Source organism: Notothenia rossii, assembly GCF_949606895.1.
Source record: "Notothenia rossii genome assembly, chromosome: 10".
Classification (NCBI taxonomy): Eukaryota; Metazoa; Chordata; class Actinopteri; order Perciformes; family Nototheniidae; genus Notothenia; species Notothenia rossii.
In genome coordinates this window covers 5,965,219-5,984,467 of record NC_136908.1, presented here as the reverse complement: position 1 = coordinate 5,984,467, position 19,249 = coordinate 5,965,219, and the positions used below count along the sequence as shown (strand labels likewise).

The following is a 19,249-nucleotide window of genomic DNA, read 5'->3' as shown; positions in this document are numbered from 1 at the left end:
TGTGTACATACTGTATGTGAGCTAATTTTTTTATTTCAATCTTATTTTCTGTTTGTCTCATGTTGCGTGTATCCTTTGCATGAAAAGTATTATTGAAATAAACCTGTATTGAAATAATGATTATTAATGCAGCTCTACCTGGGTGAGCAGCTTCATCCCGCAGTGTGGTGAGCACACAGCGCCCTCTGGTGGAGAAACACTCAAACAAACACTTGTTATTTTTCTGTTTTAATCTGATATTAAAACACATTACAAAGTCAGGATGCAAATAACCGAATTTGTTAAATTAAATAATAAGAAATGATAGAACTGGACTGTGTTGATGCGAGCCTGAACCATCAATTAATCTATGTTCAAACAGAGAGGCCCATGACTTTAGTCTGCAAACCAATAAATATGATAACACTACTTTTACAAGTGTAAAACAAATTCATACCTAGTTTGACATTAATTTATATATTGACTTAAAGCCCAGTAGCTCACACTGTCTATCATACTGAGATGGGTGAAGGAAATGCATGGAGTGTGAGGATGATACAAAAAAACACAGAGAGAATAAATGCATGAGCGTTTCCAGTGAGAGGAGTTTTCATTAAACTATGCACATTAAAAAAACAATCCTAAAGAAATGTTCCGAGAGCAGGCAAAGTGTCTTCCTGTCGTCACAGACAGACAAAACAACACACCACGATACAAACAATGCAATTCTTCCCACGGTGCCTCAGCGACACCAACACTGTCCCTGGTGATGAGTCTGATCCACAGTGAGAGGTGTGCAGTGTGGAGTGTCTACAGCTGCAGGGCTCCTTCTGTCCTCACGTGGCTTAAAGGAGGATTCCACATCATTACAACTCAAGTGGTTTTGGAGTTTTAGCAACAATTTCTATATGTTTTAAAAGACATTGTACTGATAAAGGTCCCTGGTGAGATAAGGGCAACACACACGAGCAGGGAGACAGATTACTTTAGTGTTTTGCACTATAGATTTTGTATTGTAAATGTGGATGTGAAGCACCATCATGACCAAAATAAAGGTTAGACATCGGGCTAATTATACTGTACATCTCTTTAAAATGTTAACGGTTGGTAGTCACGGCAATATGAGCACAGAACTGTACAAATGAGACGTGAATTTGTCTGCGTAAGTTAGTTTGTAAATGTATGTTTTGTTTTACGATGCCCCGTCTTACTTGAATTCATCCAGGCTTTCATACGTTTGGAGATTTTTTGTTCACTGTCGAAGCATGTCAGAAACTATTCTCCAAGAGTTCAGGGAGAGTTGTTGATATACAAATGGTCATTTTGGTGATGATGAAGTATTCATTTTAGCTCTAAATCTGTACCCAAGGTAATTATGTTAACATGTTCTTGCCGAATCAGACATCAGTCTCCTCACAGCTATGGAGCAAATGGACCTGATGGGAAACCAGGTTTAAGGAAATTCTAGTCCAGCCCTTTTAATAAAACCGCAAGTGAACACACAACATGTTGGGAATCATCGTACAGGAAAACTGTGGGCGCACAAACACACGTTTTTTGTGAGATTTCTGGATTTTTGTTCTGCCCCATCTCAGTATGTAACCTGATGAGTACAATGTCGTTATAACAGCTAGAAATCAGAGCCAAAACTACTAATACTTCAAGTTGTAATAAACCGCAATTGTACTTAAAATACAAAACTGACATAAGCAACAGAATATTTGTTGTTGTGAAGCCTCTTTGTTTCAATACAAATGTTAAGGGAGCATGTACACACACACACACACACACACACACACACACACACCAACACACACACACACACACACACACACACACACACCAAAAAAAGGAAAAATGGCCGACTACTAGTCTATTTACCAGCTCATAGAGTCCTGTCGTGAACCCGGAAATGTCGAGTGCCCCAACGTTTTTATGTAATAAATATAAAGTACGGGTCCCCAGCTAACTTTCACAAGTTGGGCAATATGCTAAATTAGCATAAGTTGCATTAATAAGCATTAATAAGCATATACATACAAAAGTTATTGAGGATGTTGAATTCATTTCTGCCATTTTCAGAGCAGTTTTAACCAGAAAGTGGCCATACCCGTACTCCCGAGGACTGATTTTGATGAATTTGATTCCATTTGAACATTTTAGGGCACTCAAAACTGCATTCTAACATTAAAATGTGGGGTACTCAACATTTCCGGGTTCACATTGCTGGCAGGTAGACTGTTCCCCTAGAGCTTGGTCTTAGGCCAAGGCAAAGAGTGGATTCGGAGATTCAGCATTTACAGTCTGACAGTCCGCGGGATAAAATAAGAGAGTCTCATTTGTCCTTGTGTTCTTCCTGAGTGTTGTCCTCTATGACTACGATCTGGACGCCCGACAGCTGTCCGCTTGCGTCCAGCTGCAGCCCCTCCACCCCCCCAGTCTGCACCTCCTGCATTTGGCACTGCGTCTCCTCCATGCCGGTCTGTATCATCATGGTGTCCTGACCCGAGTCCCCGCTCAGCTGCAGCTCCATCACGCCCACCGCCTGCTCCATGGGCGCCGGGTTGATCTCGATGACCGTGTGGTCCTGTCCCACCTCGCCCTGAAGAATCACAATCAAACTTTATTTATATACTACTTCCATACACAAAAGGTAACTGCACGTGCTTCACTAACCAAACACACAGACAATTTACAAAAACAAACATTACTATCTCCCCCGTTCCCAGGTAATAACCAGAGTAACACAAAGCTGTGTGATTAAAAGAACACTTGTAACCAACGCATATATATATATATATTTATTACACGGCTTAGTTGAATGCTCGATTCTGATTGGTCCATTTGGAAATCTCTATGGTTGTTAATACTCGATAACACACACTGCTGCTAAGCCAAATAATGACCGGTGCTAAGGAGAATCAAGGTGGAAAGGGAAAGAGGTTGGACTGCAGATAAATCACCAGAAGAAGACAGACAGGAAGTAAACACTAACAGGAACACGGTATGGGCTCTGCAGTGCTAGGCCTTGTTAGTGGAAAACACTCACAGAAAATATCGATCAGAGTTACGTTGGTGTTGTGCCGTGGAGTGAAGTCTTTTCTATCTATCTAGCAAAAGATAGATATCTATTTAACAAGCTAGCTAGCAAATGTTACCTATCCAACTACCTATTGCCAATTATTACTATGGCTTAGTTGAATACTCTATTCTGATTGGTCAATTCAGAACACGTGACACGTAATCCAGAGCAGACAGACCGCTGTCAGGCACTTATTGACCGTTGTTAAGGACGCTCACATCTGCACAAAGAAGTCCGTTACACGCGTGGTTCCTAAATGATTCGATTCAAGGCTTTTATTCTCATGTGTGCATACTGTAGCTACAGTGAAGTTATGTCAATGAAAATCTGAGGTCACAGGCTCCTCCAACAGTGCAACACGATAAAACAGATAAATAGTGCAAGTAAATAAAATGAAATAGAATATAATAGAAATAGTGCAGAATAGTTTATACACTGCTTACTGCACATATTTCTTATTTCATATTTTATCATTCATTCATGGCATTCTAGTTCCATGTAAATGACTGCTTTATTTTATTGCTATTTAACTATATTTTATTACGGTGTTTATATTTTATGTCTGCACCATGACATCAAGTCAAATTCCTGGTATGTGTGAACCTGCCTGGCAATAAACCTGTTTCTGATTCTGATACAAGTAACTGGAATGTTCATATATAACTTGTAAACAGATTAATGTTGTCAGGGTATATGCAGGAATCCTGAAGTTAAATGTAAACACCTTTTAAGACCTTTTAAGACCCTTTCCATACATTTTAAGACCTCATCGCCACTTTGAGTTTTAACCGGTTGCCTTGGCGACACACTTTACCTCACATTGACTATATACAGTATTGATTGTACTTCCTCCTTATCTTCCAACCATTTGGACGCAGACTTGCATTTCCCCATAACGATGTTGCTTAGCAACCGGCGTAAACGGAGCTTCGCGCTATCAAGCAGTGAGCGTGCGATGTCCTGTTCAGATGACGTCAAACCCAACGAGATGCCATAAATAAACTACACAGAATCACACTACACACCTACGCAATGATTACATTCAGGCACACTGTAGAATACAACCTCTTTGGACCATTTATATACTTATTGAAAACAAGCTACTAAATGTAACACCTTGGAAAATGCCCTTTAATACTTTTTAATAGCCTTCCTTTTCGCTAAATTGATTTATCAACTTGTAATACTTTTTAAGACCCCGCGGACCCCCTGGTTATGGATGTTCTTTAAAAAGTTCGGGTGTTTAACAGTCTCTATCCATCTAAAAAAAAAAGAACAAGATGTAGTCACCTCCTGATGCACCAGCATGGCTCCGTCCACCATCTGTCCCTCGAGGGCCATCCCCTCTCCGCCCCCTTGCTGGGTGAGCTGCAGCAGCTCCACGGGGCTCACCATGGTGCCCAGCTGCCCCGAGTCCTGCAGCGCGGTGCCCAGCAGCGTGAGGCCGGAGGACGGGTGCAGCGTGATGGTGTCCGTCTTCCCGTCCCCGGCCAGCATGTAGCGGGTGAAGAGCTGCGAGCCGGCGGGCAGCAGCGTGACGGTGTTGGAGGAGGAGAGGCCGGCCATGGTGAAGGGCTGCCCCATGGAGGTGAGGGAGATGGGGGAGAGCACGGTGAACTGCTGGGGCTGCAGGGTCTGCTGCTGGGTGATGGGGGAGGAGAGGAGGGTGGCGCTGGTGGAGGCGGGTCTCTGCAGGCGGGGGCGTTTGGGCGGACGCTTAGGGGGGGTTTTTGTTTTGGCCGCGGGCTGAGGGCAGGAGAGCAGAGCCCGGACCTGCTGCTGCTTCCTCTGGTCCTCCAGCTGCACATCCAGGTCTACACACAGCACAACGTCAGCGCATTTATTAACTATCAGGCTGCTCATGTTTCTTATATTAATATTTGTTATTAGTACTTATCTGAGATGTATCTGAATGTCAAGTCAAATCTCAAAACTGACATAAAACTCAATTCAATTGTAATTTAAAGTGGCAACAGACAAAGTGGTATTATTTGCAAAGACAATTGATTTTTTTCTATTTTTTTCTAAAAACAGGATAATCGATCTGCTTCTAAAAACGTAAGATTGCAAATCATTTTCTCCATTACTAAAAAGCAGATTTTGCACGTGCCAATAGTGATATTTGGAAATTGTTATGTCTAATCTCATACACACACATTAAACTCAAATGAAATGTCATCTCTGTTTGTTTTCATATTTAATATCAAGAGTGGCATTATGTGCGGACGAGTGGATTTTCTCAGATTTTCAACACACACACACACACACACACACACACACACACACACACACACACACACACACACACACACACACACACACACACACACACACACACACACACACACACACACACACACACACACACACACACACACACACACACACACACACACACACACACACACACACACACACACACACACACACACACACACACACACACACACACACACACACACACACGTTTCCAAACCAACTGCACGACAGAGACAATGATAACATATGTTCGTCTGTTGATTTTTATATAAACAGGGTGATTAATCTGCTTGTTTATATATATATATATATATATATATATATATATATATATATATATATATATATATATATATATATATGTCGTTAGCAACATGGCTAATATATTGCTAGCAGCCTTGTTACTATTCAAAGCAATTAATTTGTCTTACTAAATTAATTTGAGTCATTCTTTTATATACCGTAACAATATTTGGAGACACAAAGTCGTGTCTAGAACTTGTAAATAGAGTACATGTTATCTAATGTAAAGAGGTGTGTGTGTGTGTGTGTGTGTGTGTGTGTGTGTGTGTGTGTGTGTGTGTGTGTGTGTGTGTGTGTGTGTGTGTGTGTGTGTGTGTGTGTGTGTGTGTGTGTGTGTGTGTGTGTGTGTGTACTCACTGCTGAGCGTGCAGAGGACCTGCTCCTGGCTCGGGTCCGTCTGCTGCCTCCTCGTCTCCACGATCCTCTTCACTGAGTCCAGCAGGCCGAACACCTGAGCCAGGTTACTGAGCACCGCCACCTCTACCAGACAGGAATCTGGGATCAGTGCGGCATCAATCACAGGGTCACTCAGTCAGTCAGAGAGGAGGAACAAATCCAGCCAGGGTAAACATTCAAACACTAAGTATTTACTCATTATCCGTACACACATCACACATTTGAAAAGGCTTTCTCATGTTTGGCCATTTCACACGTCAGCTTCTGACAGCAGCCGAATTTGTTCCTCCATCCGTTCACTTGTTGCCAAGCACTTTGGAGCGAGATTTAAATACATGTTTTTTCTAAGGCTGTCAATAGATGTTTCCTGTAGTGTGTTATAAAGGGTTTAGTGCATGTAAATGGTCCGTAAGGCTCAAATCCCTGTGTTCCCTCCAGAGGGAGTTTCTCACTCCAAACTTTCTTCCTCTCAAACTACGGGGCAGGCAGAGGGACGGCTCTTATAAAAGAGTCCTTAAAGGTCCCCTATCATACTGTTTCTCATCAATATATTACAGGTTTCAGATATATACAGAGCCTGTCTCTGAAGTGTTTGGCTCCAAAAACCAAACAGATCATTGCAGCATTACCCATAATCCCCTCTGTTGCAGCCCTGTTTCCAAAGTGCTGATTCTCTGTCTGTTACTTTAGATGAAAATAAGGAGCCCCTCCCCACGCCCCTCTGAGAGAGATTTGGTTAAAAATAACACAATGGTGCTCTAGGAGGAGATTCAGGTGATATGGGGGGTTATCTTGGTTGCTGATTGGCTAATGGTTACACAAGACACAACATCGTTATGACATCATAAAGTGGCCAAAATCTGATCAGCTTATTTTCAAACAGGTTTTTATAGAAATGGATCAGGACAAAAAGAGAGAGAATCTTTCCACAGAGGGGACACATGTTGATGTAGAAGAGACATGAAGAAGAGGGGACACATGTTGATGTAGAAGAGACATGAAGAAGAGGGGACACATGTTGATGTAGAACAGACATGAAGAAGAGGGGACACATGTTGATGTAGAACAGACATGAAGAAGAGGGGACACATGTTGATGTAGAAGAGACATGTAGAAGAGACATGGAGAAGAGGGGACACATGTTGATGTAGAAGAGACATGAAGAAGAGGGGACACATGTTGATGTAGAAGAGACATGAAGAAGAGGGGACACATGTTGATGTAGAAGAGACATGGAGAAGAGGGGACACATGTTGATGTAGAAGAGACATGGAGAAAAGGGGACACATGGTGATGTAGAAGAGACATGAAGAAGAGGGGACACATGTTGATGTAGAAGAGACATGAAGAAGAGGGGACACATGTTGATGTAGAAGAGACATGGAGAAAAGGGGACACATGGTGATGTAGAAGAGACATGAAGAAGAGGGGACACATGTTGATGTAGAAGAGACATGAAGAAGAGGGGACACATGTTGATGTAGAAGAGACATGAAGAAGAGGGGACACATGTTGATGTAGAAGAGACATGAAGAAGAGGGGACACATGTTGATTTGGAAGAGAAATGAAGAAGAGGGGACACATGTTGATGTAGAAGAGACATGAAGAAGAGGGGACACATGTTGATGTAGAAGAGACATGGAGAAGAGGGGACACATGTTGATGTAGAAGAGACATGAAGAAGAGGGGACACATGTTGATGTAGAAGAGACATGAAGAAGAGGGGACACATGTTGATGTAGAAGAGACATGAAGAAGAGGGGACACATGTTGATGTAGAAGAGACATGAAGAAGAGGGGACACATGTTGATGTAGAAGAGACATGGAGAAGAGGGGACACATGTTGATGTAGAAGAGACATGAAGAAGAGGGGACACATGTTGATGTAGAAGAGACATGAAGAAGAGGGGACACATGTTGATGTAGAAGAGACATGAAGAAGAGGGGACACATGTTGATGTAGAAGAGACATGGAGAAGAGGGGACACATGTTGATGTAGAAGAGACATGAAGAAGAGGGGACACATGTTGATGCAGAAGAGACGTGAAGAAGTGGATTTTGCATAATAGGTGACCTTTAAGGTATTTGCATTATCTTTGAAAGCCCTAGTGCGTGATGCTGTGTACCTGTGTCCTGTAGGGCCACCGGCTCCCTGCGCTGCTTCACCCCGTTCAGCAGCTCCTGCAGCTCCGTGCTGATGTTGGTCACCACCTCTCCCAGCAGACCCACATCAGCGATGCCCTTCCAGAAGTTCAGCGTGTCCTCTGTGCAGACACAAACACAGCAAAGTCACACGTGTGCTCCGAGTGTGATCTGTGAATGAAGTAATGGTGATATGAACTCTCTGTGTAGTGGGTGTGTGCTCTGTGGGACCTGAGATCTCGCTGGTCTCCTTCTTCTCTGCAGCCTCCATTGAACTGGTGATCCAGTCCATCTTGGCACTCAGAGTCTCGGCTCTGTCCTCGCCCACCGTGCTGCCGTTACCCAGAACCAACTGAGCTGTACGTCACACATTATGGCAAATTAAACATACAGATATAAGAAATTACCTTTCAAAAGCACAACAATAAAGACGTAGGATAATGTGAGTTTTGTTGAATGCTACATTGAAAACATGCAGCAGATTTTTGGCAGCCACATATAAAGGCGAAATTAATAATAAGTGAACTAATTATTTTAATATACCAAGTCATTATTTTTGACATTATTAGTCTTCCATTAGTTACTAAGCCATTCTTTTCATAAAAATATTAAATATTCTGAGTACATTCAATTGAGATACTTTGTCTTAATTTGAACTTACTACATAATTCTTAAACACTAAATCATTATTTAAAGATTTTTTTTTTTTTTTTAAATACAAGTCTGGTATAACAATGCCTCAAAACTAAAAGTGTAAAAAAGCAGAAAATAATCACAAAATAGCCCATCATGTTGTGTCCTGTGTGTGTGTGTGTGTGTGTGTGTGTGTGTGTGTGTGTGTGTGTGTGTGTGTGTGTGTGTGTGTGTGTGTGTGTGTGTGTGCGCTCACCCTGAGAGGAGGTGCCTGTGCCGTCGGGGGGGAAGCGTGTGTTGTTGATCAGAAGGTCGAACTTGGTGCTGCGACACGTGTTGGTGCACAGCGTGTTGTGCTCATAGAAGTCCAGCTGACCCGAATCCATCATTTTTCTAGAGAGCAGAAATGAGGAAGGGTTTCCGACAGTTAGTCAATGTTTAATTGGACACCGATGATCCCATCAATACTACCAAAAGAAATTGCAACCTTTATCAATGATATTTAACGTTTGATGTGTTTCTGAGCTCAGTGCACCTATTTTACTACATTATGTATCTACTTAAAGGTGGGGTAGGTAAGAATGGAGAAACCAGCTCGAGTGCGCTAGAGTTTGAAAATACACAACCGGAAGAAATCTGCCCCTTCCTTCAGACTTCCTCACAGAGCCCCTCCTCCAACACACACGAACGTGCACATGACCAATGAGGGCATGAGATAAGTTTGTGCACAGATGGAAGGCTGACAGGCAGGTAGGCCATCCAGTTATTTTAGCCGGGCCGGCTCAGATGATTGGTCGTGCTTTTTAAAGCGCCACGGCTTCCACAGATTACATTTCTATGTATTTATTGTCAAAGCATTTCATGTATTCATTGCTATCGGGATGTTAGAGAATTCCATGGAATATAACAAAAAGTGTTTTTGAAGTGAATTACATACCCCACCTTTAAGCATTAGATTAGATAACATTTTATCCAAAGCAAATTACAATAAGTGCAATAAACCATAAAGATATAAACTCACGCAGCGTCAGAAAATAAAACCCTCTCTTTTTTCCTCCGTACCCAAATCTCTAAAAACGGGGGAACAACGGAGCTGATCCAGATTTGCGTCCGATATGACTTAATATCTGAAATGTGGACCCACGGCCCAATCAGAAACGTTGCTATCAGAAACAATGCCTGACTGTTTTGGACGTAATATGGTCGGTGTTTACATTAGCATCGCTAACACTCAGAGCTAACCTGTACTGGAGAGCATGTGTGTGAAGAAGCAGGAAGTAAAAAGGAACTCACCTTGTGGTATAACCGGCAAGAGAGAAAGCCTTTGAGCTCCATACTGTTTCAGAAATAATCCTTGATAATCCATGATATGGCGTTTCATCACGGCAGTATTTAGTTTAGACAGTAGCTGCCGGGTCCCGCATGAGCTCAGCCCCCTCCTTTTTTATCAATTTTTTTTAAAGCTTTATACCCACAATCAGCACTTTTGAAACAGGAAGTGAATCAGCACTTTTGAAACAGGAAGTGAAATAGAGGGATATTAGGCATGGCTAGAATGGGTGATCTGTTTGGTATTTTGAGCAAAACACTTAGACATGTTTTTTATATATTTGTATATATTTGAGACCTATGCTATTGCCTAAAAATAGCACGATAGGTGACCTTTAAATCACGGTTTAGCATATTTATTGTAGACGTATGAGTAAGCGTTTGCATGCAGACTGTGATAATTATAATGTGGTGTTCAGAGCATCGAGGCAGAATTCTGAATATTTAACCCTGGATTTCGGCTCTAATGCAGACACGAGTCTCCTCACCGCAGCATGACCCCCCCCATCCTGATGGCTCGCTTCCAGTCCTTCAGAGTGGCTTTTCCAGAAATGTGCACAAACTGCTTGGGGCTGATCAGCTGGTCTTCATACTGGCGGGGGGGGGGAAAGACATTTAGTCCAGTGTAGCGGATAAAACACTAGACAAACTAAAAGCAAAATGACATACTGTACTCCTTATGTCTGATGAGGCTTTGCATTTATAAACATGCATGTTAATGTTCAAAAAGCTCTTTATTGTCCTCATATTGTCTGTGCTGCAGCACCTCTTTCCACCCTCTGTCTGAAACCAGAGCTCAGTCTGCTCTGATTGGTTAGCTGGCCGGCTCTATTGTGATTGGTCCACTGCTAAGAGATGTCCCGCCCCTAAGCCTATAATGTACAATCTGTTGGAGCGCTAACTAGTAGAAACTGAAGTGTTACATATTGACTGTCACAATGGAGGCGTTTCGGGAGGGGGGGGTTGTGTGTGTGTGTGTGTGTGTGTGTGTGTGTGTGTGTGTGTGTGTGTGTGTGTGTGTGTGTGTGTGTGTGTGTGTGTGTGTGTGTGTGTGTGTGTGTGTGTGTGTGTGTGTGTGTGTGTGTGTGTGTTTGTGTGTGAGAGAGAAACTCACACGGAACACAGGGATCTTAGCCCCAAAATAACAATAGGTTGTTATAGTTTTTACAGCCACAGTAAGCACATATCCACTTGCAGTTGTAAACAGCATAATGCATTTTCAAGCTGACGTGTTTAAAGAGAGCAGAAATAGGAAATGTGACGCAGTTATTCTGGGACACGAGAAGTAGTGCATGTTTATTTCCTGCTGTGTGACTATTGAGTGACCTAGTTGCCGTTCAGCTGTGTACAGTCGAGTATAGCAACTATTGTAACAGTCTTTAAATGTGTCATTGTGAAGCATTTAAGCTCAAAATTAAATATTATATAGTGGAGCTTTTGTAGACGTTTAGTGCAAAACTACTGCAATTTGCTTTAATTAAAACTATCTCAAATGTTTTTTTCCCAGATCTGATAATGTACACAAACAAACTAGCAACAGTCTGCAAGGCTCTGGAAAGGGCTGCGTGCACAAAAGGAGATTTCTGATTGGAACAAACACCTACTTTAAAACATTATGTAAGACTTGTATATAAACAGGTTTCTGGGTGTGTGCTGTTCAGATATCAGAAAGTCGACCATATCAAGAAGGAGGTTTAAGGATTGGAAGATGCTGCAGGTGGAATATTATATATATAATGGGAATAACCTATTTTGTTAACCATCTAAACAGTAAGAAGGAATATTGTCTTTCATCAGAATAAGGGCACATTTTGCGGATGTTAACGTGTTCAATGTAGACTTTAAAAAACTGTATAAATACCGACCTTTACACATTTAACGTTGATTCCCGGGCAAACAAACTTCTTCACCAGCAGCAAAGCTTTACAGTCTCCGCAGGTTATGGGACAGCCGATTTCAACGTCATCTCCGTCCGTTGTTTCTAAAAGAATGACACAGAACTTAAATAAATATATACATTTTTCTAATTTAATATATGCAGTTGTTATCTGTTCTCTTACCTTCATGTGCTTCAACCGTCATGACGGCTGCGTCTGTTTCAGCAGATTCCTCTCTGTAAAGGAAAGTGTGTTTAATGTTTCTTCTCCGGTGGTTCTCTAGCCTTTTCTATCATTGAGTAAACTGAGTACTTCTGACTAGGGAGAAATATAAAACTATAAAATGACACAATAACTGCAGCAAATGTGTGAAAAATAGGCAATTTGTATACATTTTGATCTGATCAGTTCCTGTGAATATTGCTCAGAGATAAGTTTTATTGAATTACTCTTTTAGGACATTTTAATTATACATCTCAATCTGTATTATGTTTGTTGAAATAAAACTACAAAGGCTTTTTGTTTCGGACTAATTCAATGTTTCCTTCTCCATGAGCTTTTATTTCTTTAAACGTTTGAACTTGTTTTTAAGGAACATTTAATACAATTCACACCGTTTTCTGAAAGGAAAGGCTTTCTTGATCATATATATGAAATTAAGTGATTATCCCCTCTAACACCTGGCCATTGTTTTATTTCCCTTCGGTTGTGATAACCAAATAGTTTAGCATTAAGGCTGTGTGAATTTAGTTTAGTTCAGGTCTTCACCGTGCCTCTATCCTGTGAGATTGAAAAGAAAAGCTATATATCTTGAATTCAAATTTGAAATGTTTTCTGCACAATAAGAAATCAAACCCTGAGATACAGGCCAACTGAATACATAAAGGCCTAGAGACCCCTCTTAAGCTTTGGGGACCAGAGGGTACCGTGTGTGCATCTTATCTACTTAGGATAAGTCTCCTTTGTCCCACTGTTGTTAACCTAATGGAAGCTGATAATGTGGTATCCCTGTCGCTGTGTTTGTTGAATGATGATGTTTAAAAGTAAGTATTTCAGTCTCAGTTAGACCACCCCTGTCCTCAGTACATACCATGGATGGTATATATGAAGAGGTACATACCCGGTGGGGATGGGCTGCAGCTGGAGGATGACCTGAGTCTTGTTGGGGTCATCGGGGTCACAGTCTTCAGCCTTCACCATCACCACCTCGGCCAAGGACACCGTCACCTCTCCGGCGGTCGCCATCACGCTCAGAGCAGAGAGCACGGGGGGGCTGCTTTCATAGGACAGCTATCCAGGAGTACGTTCATCTGGAGAGAGATGAATACATTAGGAAACATGACATCAGAATCATAAACAGGTTACATAAACAGTTAAATATGATAAATTGTAAGAAAAACGATCGATATATTGAAGAGCCCTTATCATGACCGTTATGCTTCATATCATCTTTGCACACTTGTAGTCAAGCAAAAGTAGCAATTATTCTCTTCCACTTAATGTTCTGTTTACCTACTCATGGTATAGTCATTTAGATATAACGTTGGATGGTTAAATCTATACCACAGAAAGACATATAAAGAAGCATAACTAAAAAACATCTAATACGAATCAGAATCATAAACAGGTCACATAAACACAGTTAAATAAGATAAACGTAAGTAAAACGACTGAAATATAATATCACAATATCGATATATTGAAGAGCCCTTATCATGATATCACTTTTGTCAAATGAGAAACCATTATAGAGGCTTCATATCATCTTTGCACACAAAAGCAGCAATTCTTCTCTTCCACTTAATGTTCTGTTTACCCACTCATGGTATAGTCATTTAGATATAACGTTGGATTAAATATATATATATATATATATATATATATAATAATCCTATTTTAAAAGTGTTTCCTAAGTATTGTGTGTCAAAATCCTAATTTATTAAGGAAATAAATATGTAGAATAATTGTTGTGGAGTAAAAAGTACAAAATAGATTTCCAAAAAGTAGAAGAGTAGACGTAAAGTAGTATAAAATGAAAGTACTCGGGTAAAGTACAAGTACCTCAAATGTACTGGAGTAAATGTACTTATAGTTTCCATCCCAGGAACAGTTTGAATTAAGGCTAGCAATATTAATTATTATAAAATGTTTATTGATGTGCTTTATTTATCACAACACTATATCGACTGGTAAATAATAATAATAATAAGTCAGCTTTTTTATTATCCTATTTATGCTGACGTGATCTGACTGTTTTTAAACTGTTAGATTTTGAATTAAGATGTAACTGTTAGTGTATTTTACCCACGAGGGTTTGGAAACAGAAACATCTCGAGGGATGCTAACTGAAACTGACATGGAGGCAGTTAGATCACTCGGTCCCATTTTAGATAAATCCAGCATTATTTTAGCAGATAAAACACTCTTTTTGGAGGGTTATCAGGACCGAAGCCTGAATGCTGTTTAAATCTAGACACACAGAAACGCAGACATATAAAGTGGTATAACATGAAAATACTCAGGTAAAGTACAAGACTTGAGTAAATTAACCTAGTTACTTTAAACCACTGACGTCGTCACACTGATTTTAAACTGTCTGATTTTGAATTAACATGTAACGGTTAGTGTGCTTTACCCACGAACGTTGTGGAACAGAAACATGCTTTAAATGGATGCTAGTTGGCATGGAGGTAAGTAGATCACTCGGTCACTTTTAAGATAAATCCAGCATTATTTTAGCGGATAAAACCCTCTATATTGTCAAAGTTACGTGGGTTATCACGTTCGCTGTATGCAGTCTAATGCTGTTTAGATCCACACACACACAGAGACACTGAGGCTCGACGGTAGCCATTATGGCTCAAGCAAGGGCGTAACTATATATGTGTGAATCTGGACTAAAATCCACCAGCTATACACACCGAGACGGGTAACCACTTTGCATTTACAGTGTGACGGTTACGTGTGTGTGTGTATGAACCGTACGTCCCTTCGTAACATTTTAACTCTCCCTCAAAATGACGTCTCCCTGTGCGGCGGCACGTACAGCAAACAACGGCACGGCGGCGGCGGCGTCTCCATTCTGTGCGGCCGCTGCACCCCATGCGTAAAATACACATCACTCCGCGGCTTAAAATAGCGCCAGTGTCGTGAGATCGGCTGGTGTATTACATATAAACATGTTTAAAATAACACAGTTAAAAAAATAGCTCGTGCTTACCGTTTTATGGAGAGAAACGCAGCGCTAGATTGAGGAGAGCTGCGGCGCATGCGCAGTTCGGAGATACAGCTTGACTTCCTGCTGCACAGCGCTCGCCTTGTTATCTCGCTCCTGTAAACCCTGACTAAATGACCCTCAAACTCTTTTTACTGGGTGGTGACTTTATTTTATACAAGAGACATGGTGTTTTTTAATACCTGGTGTCCTTATAAGCTTTACTTATAAAGATATATCTATGTAGAATGTGTCTTTCTGCTTGAATTTGCATTTTAAGTTGGTCAAATTTGAATACTGAAGCATGGAGCATTGTTTTGTTTTGCTTCAAACTTCCTAAAAATTCATCCTCACGCTTTGCCAAGGTGTAACATATAGGGTTGCTTGTTAGCATGTTAATTATGATGTTAATTTTCAAGTTCCATGGGCAACTTTTGCAAAATTAGAGCCCGTAGCTTTGCCTTTACACTTTCAAATGTATAAAATGTGTTATTTTGCTCCTGTAAACCCGGACAAAGTCCCTCTCAAACTCCTTTTATTGACTATTGACTATCTTCATTGTATACAAGAGAGATAGTATTATTTCTTACCTGAGCTTTACTAATAAAAATATATCTATGTACATGTCTTTATCGTATAGTAAGTGAACATTTTTAAATAATGAAGCACAGAGCATTGTTTTGTTTTGCTATAAACTTCCTAAAAATGAATCCTAACCTTTTGGCAAGGTGTAGGGTTGCTTATTTAAATGTATATTATATTATTATGTTGTTGACATGACATTTTCTAACATCTCTGGGCCACTTTGACACAAGGATTGACTCCTATATATGGCTATATGACTGACAAATCAAAAGCATGTATCTGTTTCTTGTATGAATCCATCTGCTCTTGAAAATAATTCATATTGTAAACTCTGGCTCTTTTTATTGAATAGTATCTTTATTTTGTACAAGAGAGAGAATTGTATATTACATACCGGATGTCCTTATAACCTTTACTTATAAAGATTTATTGTTGTAGAGTGTGTCTTTCTGCTTGAATCTGCATTGTCGTTTTGTTAAATGCTACATTGAAAACATGCAGCAGATTTTTGGCAGCCACATTAAAAGGCCAAAATAATAAGTGAACTAATTATTTTTAATATACCAAGTCATTATTTTTGACATTATTAGTCTTCCATTAGTTACTAAGCCATTCTTTTCATAAAAATATTAAATATTCTGAGTACATTCAATTGAGATAATTTGTCTTAATTTGAACATACTTCCTAATTCTGAAACACTAAATCATTATTTAAAGAATATATTATTTTTTTATAAATATAAGTCTGGTATAACAATGCCTCAAAACCAAAAGTGTAAAACAGCAGAAAATAATCACAAAATAGCCCATCATGTTGTGACCTGTGTGTGTGTGTGTGTGTGTGTGTGTGTGTGTGTGTGTGTGTGTGTGTGTGTGTGTGTGTGTGTGTGTGTGTGTGTGTGTGTGTGTGTGTGTGTGTGTGTGTGTGTGTGTGTGTGTGTGTGTGTGTGTGTGTGTGTGTGTGTGTGTGTGTGTGTGTGTGTGTGTGTGTGTGTGTGTGTGTGAATTCATTGCATGGTATTTTGAATACTGAAGCCCAGAGCCTTGTTTTGTTTTTCTTCCAACTTCCTAAAAATGAATCTCCCCCCCCCCCCCCCCCCTTTGTGGGTCAATGTGTATGACTATGTTCATTTCAACCCTCCATGGGTCACTTTGGTACAAGGAGTGTGCATAAGAACCTTTAATTGGAGTCCTTATGTGACTCCCACACTTTCCATCTGTTCTGGAAAAGCATTAATACTGTGGCAGGATTTCTGTTGCGTTCATTCTGGAAAAAATCTGTTTACTGGAAAATGTATTGTTTTGTTTAAAGATAAGATGAAAAGAAAAAGGGCTTATGTGAGCCTGAACTCAAATGAGACTTTGTTCCCCTTAAATTATAATTAATTCAACAATGCATTTAATGTTGTTGGCCCCTGGCATGTATATTATAATATTACCTTATTTCATTTTATGTTCATTTGGATATCCTTAATGCTTAATCAGGGTTCCCGCGGGGTCTTAAAAAGTCTTACATTTGATAATCAGAATTGAAGGCCTTAAAAAGTCTTAAATATGATCAAAAAAATAAGAGAGGTCTTAAAAATGTTTGGATTTGAAAGGTACTTCTGTGTTGCGATCGCGTCTAAATGTGTTTTGGGGGAAATGTCCGGGCTGCAAAGTAACCAATACGGTAATAGCCTTTCAGTTCCCCCCAACAATTTGTATTGAAATAAATCAACATGGAACCAGTAATCACTAACTTTGTTTCCTCCGGCCCCTTACCGGAGGACACCCTAGTAACCTAGCAACCAACCAAGCTTCAGCTAGCGGCAGTCAGAAACTCAGGCATCTTCAAAGTTCGAATCTACTTTAAAATAAATATGGGGAAGTGTAAGTTCAACCGTATTTGGTTGGAAAACATCTAATTCAGTGCTTGGTTGAAACCAGTGGAGGGGAACGTGTTTGAAGCCCGCTGCACCTTTTGCAAAGAAAATTAGCGTTTGTTTCGCTAAAGCAACGTTAGCTAGTGCAGCAGTCTGCGTCAACCCTAAAAGCGGAGGTGCTGTGGACGCTAAATACCGTAGCTAAACATCAGTCATACAACACCAGCATGAAGGCAAGAGAGCTCTGAATATAGCTCTTGTCACTCACTCACACATACACAGAGATACCACACATACACACTTTTTGCCCAACACGCTAACACAGTTCTGTGTACCGTTATGCTGTTATGTTCAGTCATCGTTCTTATGTTGAACATGAATACATTTACTTTGTAAGTAATTATGGGACGTATTTCTTATTTCATAGCAATTTTCCTTCATACTTTCTTACCGTGAAATAGGTCTTAAATTCCATTCAAAGTGGTCTTAAAAAGTCTTACATTTGAGTTGGTGAAACCTGCAGGAACCCTGTTTATGGTATTTGTTCATCTTTGTTTCTGTTAAGAAATATCACTGTTTATTTGACATACTATATATGTTGCATTAAATTAAAACTACTTAACATTTCGATCAATTGTTGTCCTTGTGGAAAATTATAGTTGTATACATGTAGTTTAACAATAGTGCCAAACACGCCACTTAAGTTGTCAGACATTCTCCTTTTTTATTTTTCAACATTTGATGACGGGGCGCCAGGACACGTGATCACCAGCAGCCCCTGGATTAAAAATTGTGCTTCCGAAATCTCTTGATAGCGATTCCGCAGAAGGGTTGGTTATCCCCACCCCTCCTGTGCCAAGCACGGCAGAAGCCCTTTTTAACGATCATCTGAAACGACCCATTAATGCACCAGTAGACACATGCTCCTGACTCACGGTGCAAAGTGTGTGTTTGATGTGTGTGTGTTTCCACATTCCGTATAAATGCTTTATAGTCTGTTCAATAATAACCATGATTCATTTACATGTATGGATTGAAGTATATAGGTTTAAGTCATGAATCGATGGAATTTAAGCCTGTTTGTATGTGGAGTTTGACTGCCGAAGAGCATGCTGGGTAACAAATGGGCAGGGTTTGATGAAATCCTTAGCTCTCATTTCATTGGTCACTTGTGCTGCGTTCACCAAATGTGGGGAAATCGACGAGCACATGAACATAAGCTTTTGTAAATTATGCTGGGAGATTTTAGAAGGCATAATGACAGACGTTTTCTCTAAATGCAGCTGCGTATCAGTCTTATGTAGGTGAAACACATCACATATAATGAAAAAGACAAACAGAATCAAGGCAGCTGACAATATAATGTCAGAATTAGCCTTCAATGGGTTTGCAATTTGTGATTTGAGTGTAGTAGGAAATATCAACTCCTTTTTGTTTTGAGGGAAATGCCCACGTTTCAAGATAAACACCTAAACAGCTTATTTGCTAATATTTATACCTATTCACAATCTAGGTCATGACAGTCTTCCACCAGCAGAGGGCGCCAAACCCCAGTAAACACACAGAGTCCAAACATTATTCA

The 19,249-nt window shown here is 40.3% G+C and overlaps 1 protein-coding gene across 4 annotated transcripts; it reads right to left on the bottom strand.

Moving 5' to 3' along the window:
• Window positions 1-212: 212 nt before the first annotated feature.
• gmeb1 (glucocorticoid modulatory element binding protein 1) lies at window positions 213-15,371 on the bottom strand. 4 transcript variants are annotated; one of them, XM_079656147.1, is made up of 11 exons: window positions 15,224-15,371; window positions 13,124-13,313; window positions 12,187-12,239; window positions 11,992-12,107; window positions 10,615-10,718; window positions 9,054-9,190; window positions 8,396-8,521; window positions 8,149-8,286; window positions 5,981-6,103; window positions 4,352-4,875; window positions 213-2,581 (listed from the first exon to the last, which is right to left on the bottom strand). In XM_079656147.1, exons 2-11 carry the CDS (start codon window positions 13,246-13,248, stop codon window positions 2,315-2,317), a joined length of 1,713 nt encoding a protein of 570 aa, XP_079512273.1. In that variant the 5' UTR covers window positions 13,249-13,313; window positions 15,224-15,371; the 3' UTR covers window positions 213-2,314. The 4 variants fall into 4 exon arrangements, with proteins under 4 accessions (XP_079512273.1, XP_079512270.1, XP_079512272.1 ...); XM_079656144.1 differs by having other exon boundaries at window positions 5,981-6,118; window positions 15,224-15,370; XM_079656146.1 differs by lacking the exon at window positions 15,224-15,371 and adding an exon at window positions 14,925-15,027 and having other exon boundaries at window positions 5,981-6,118.
• Window positions 15,372-19,249: the final 3,878 nt, after the last annotated feature.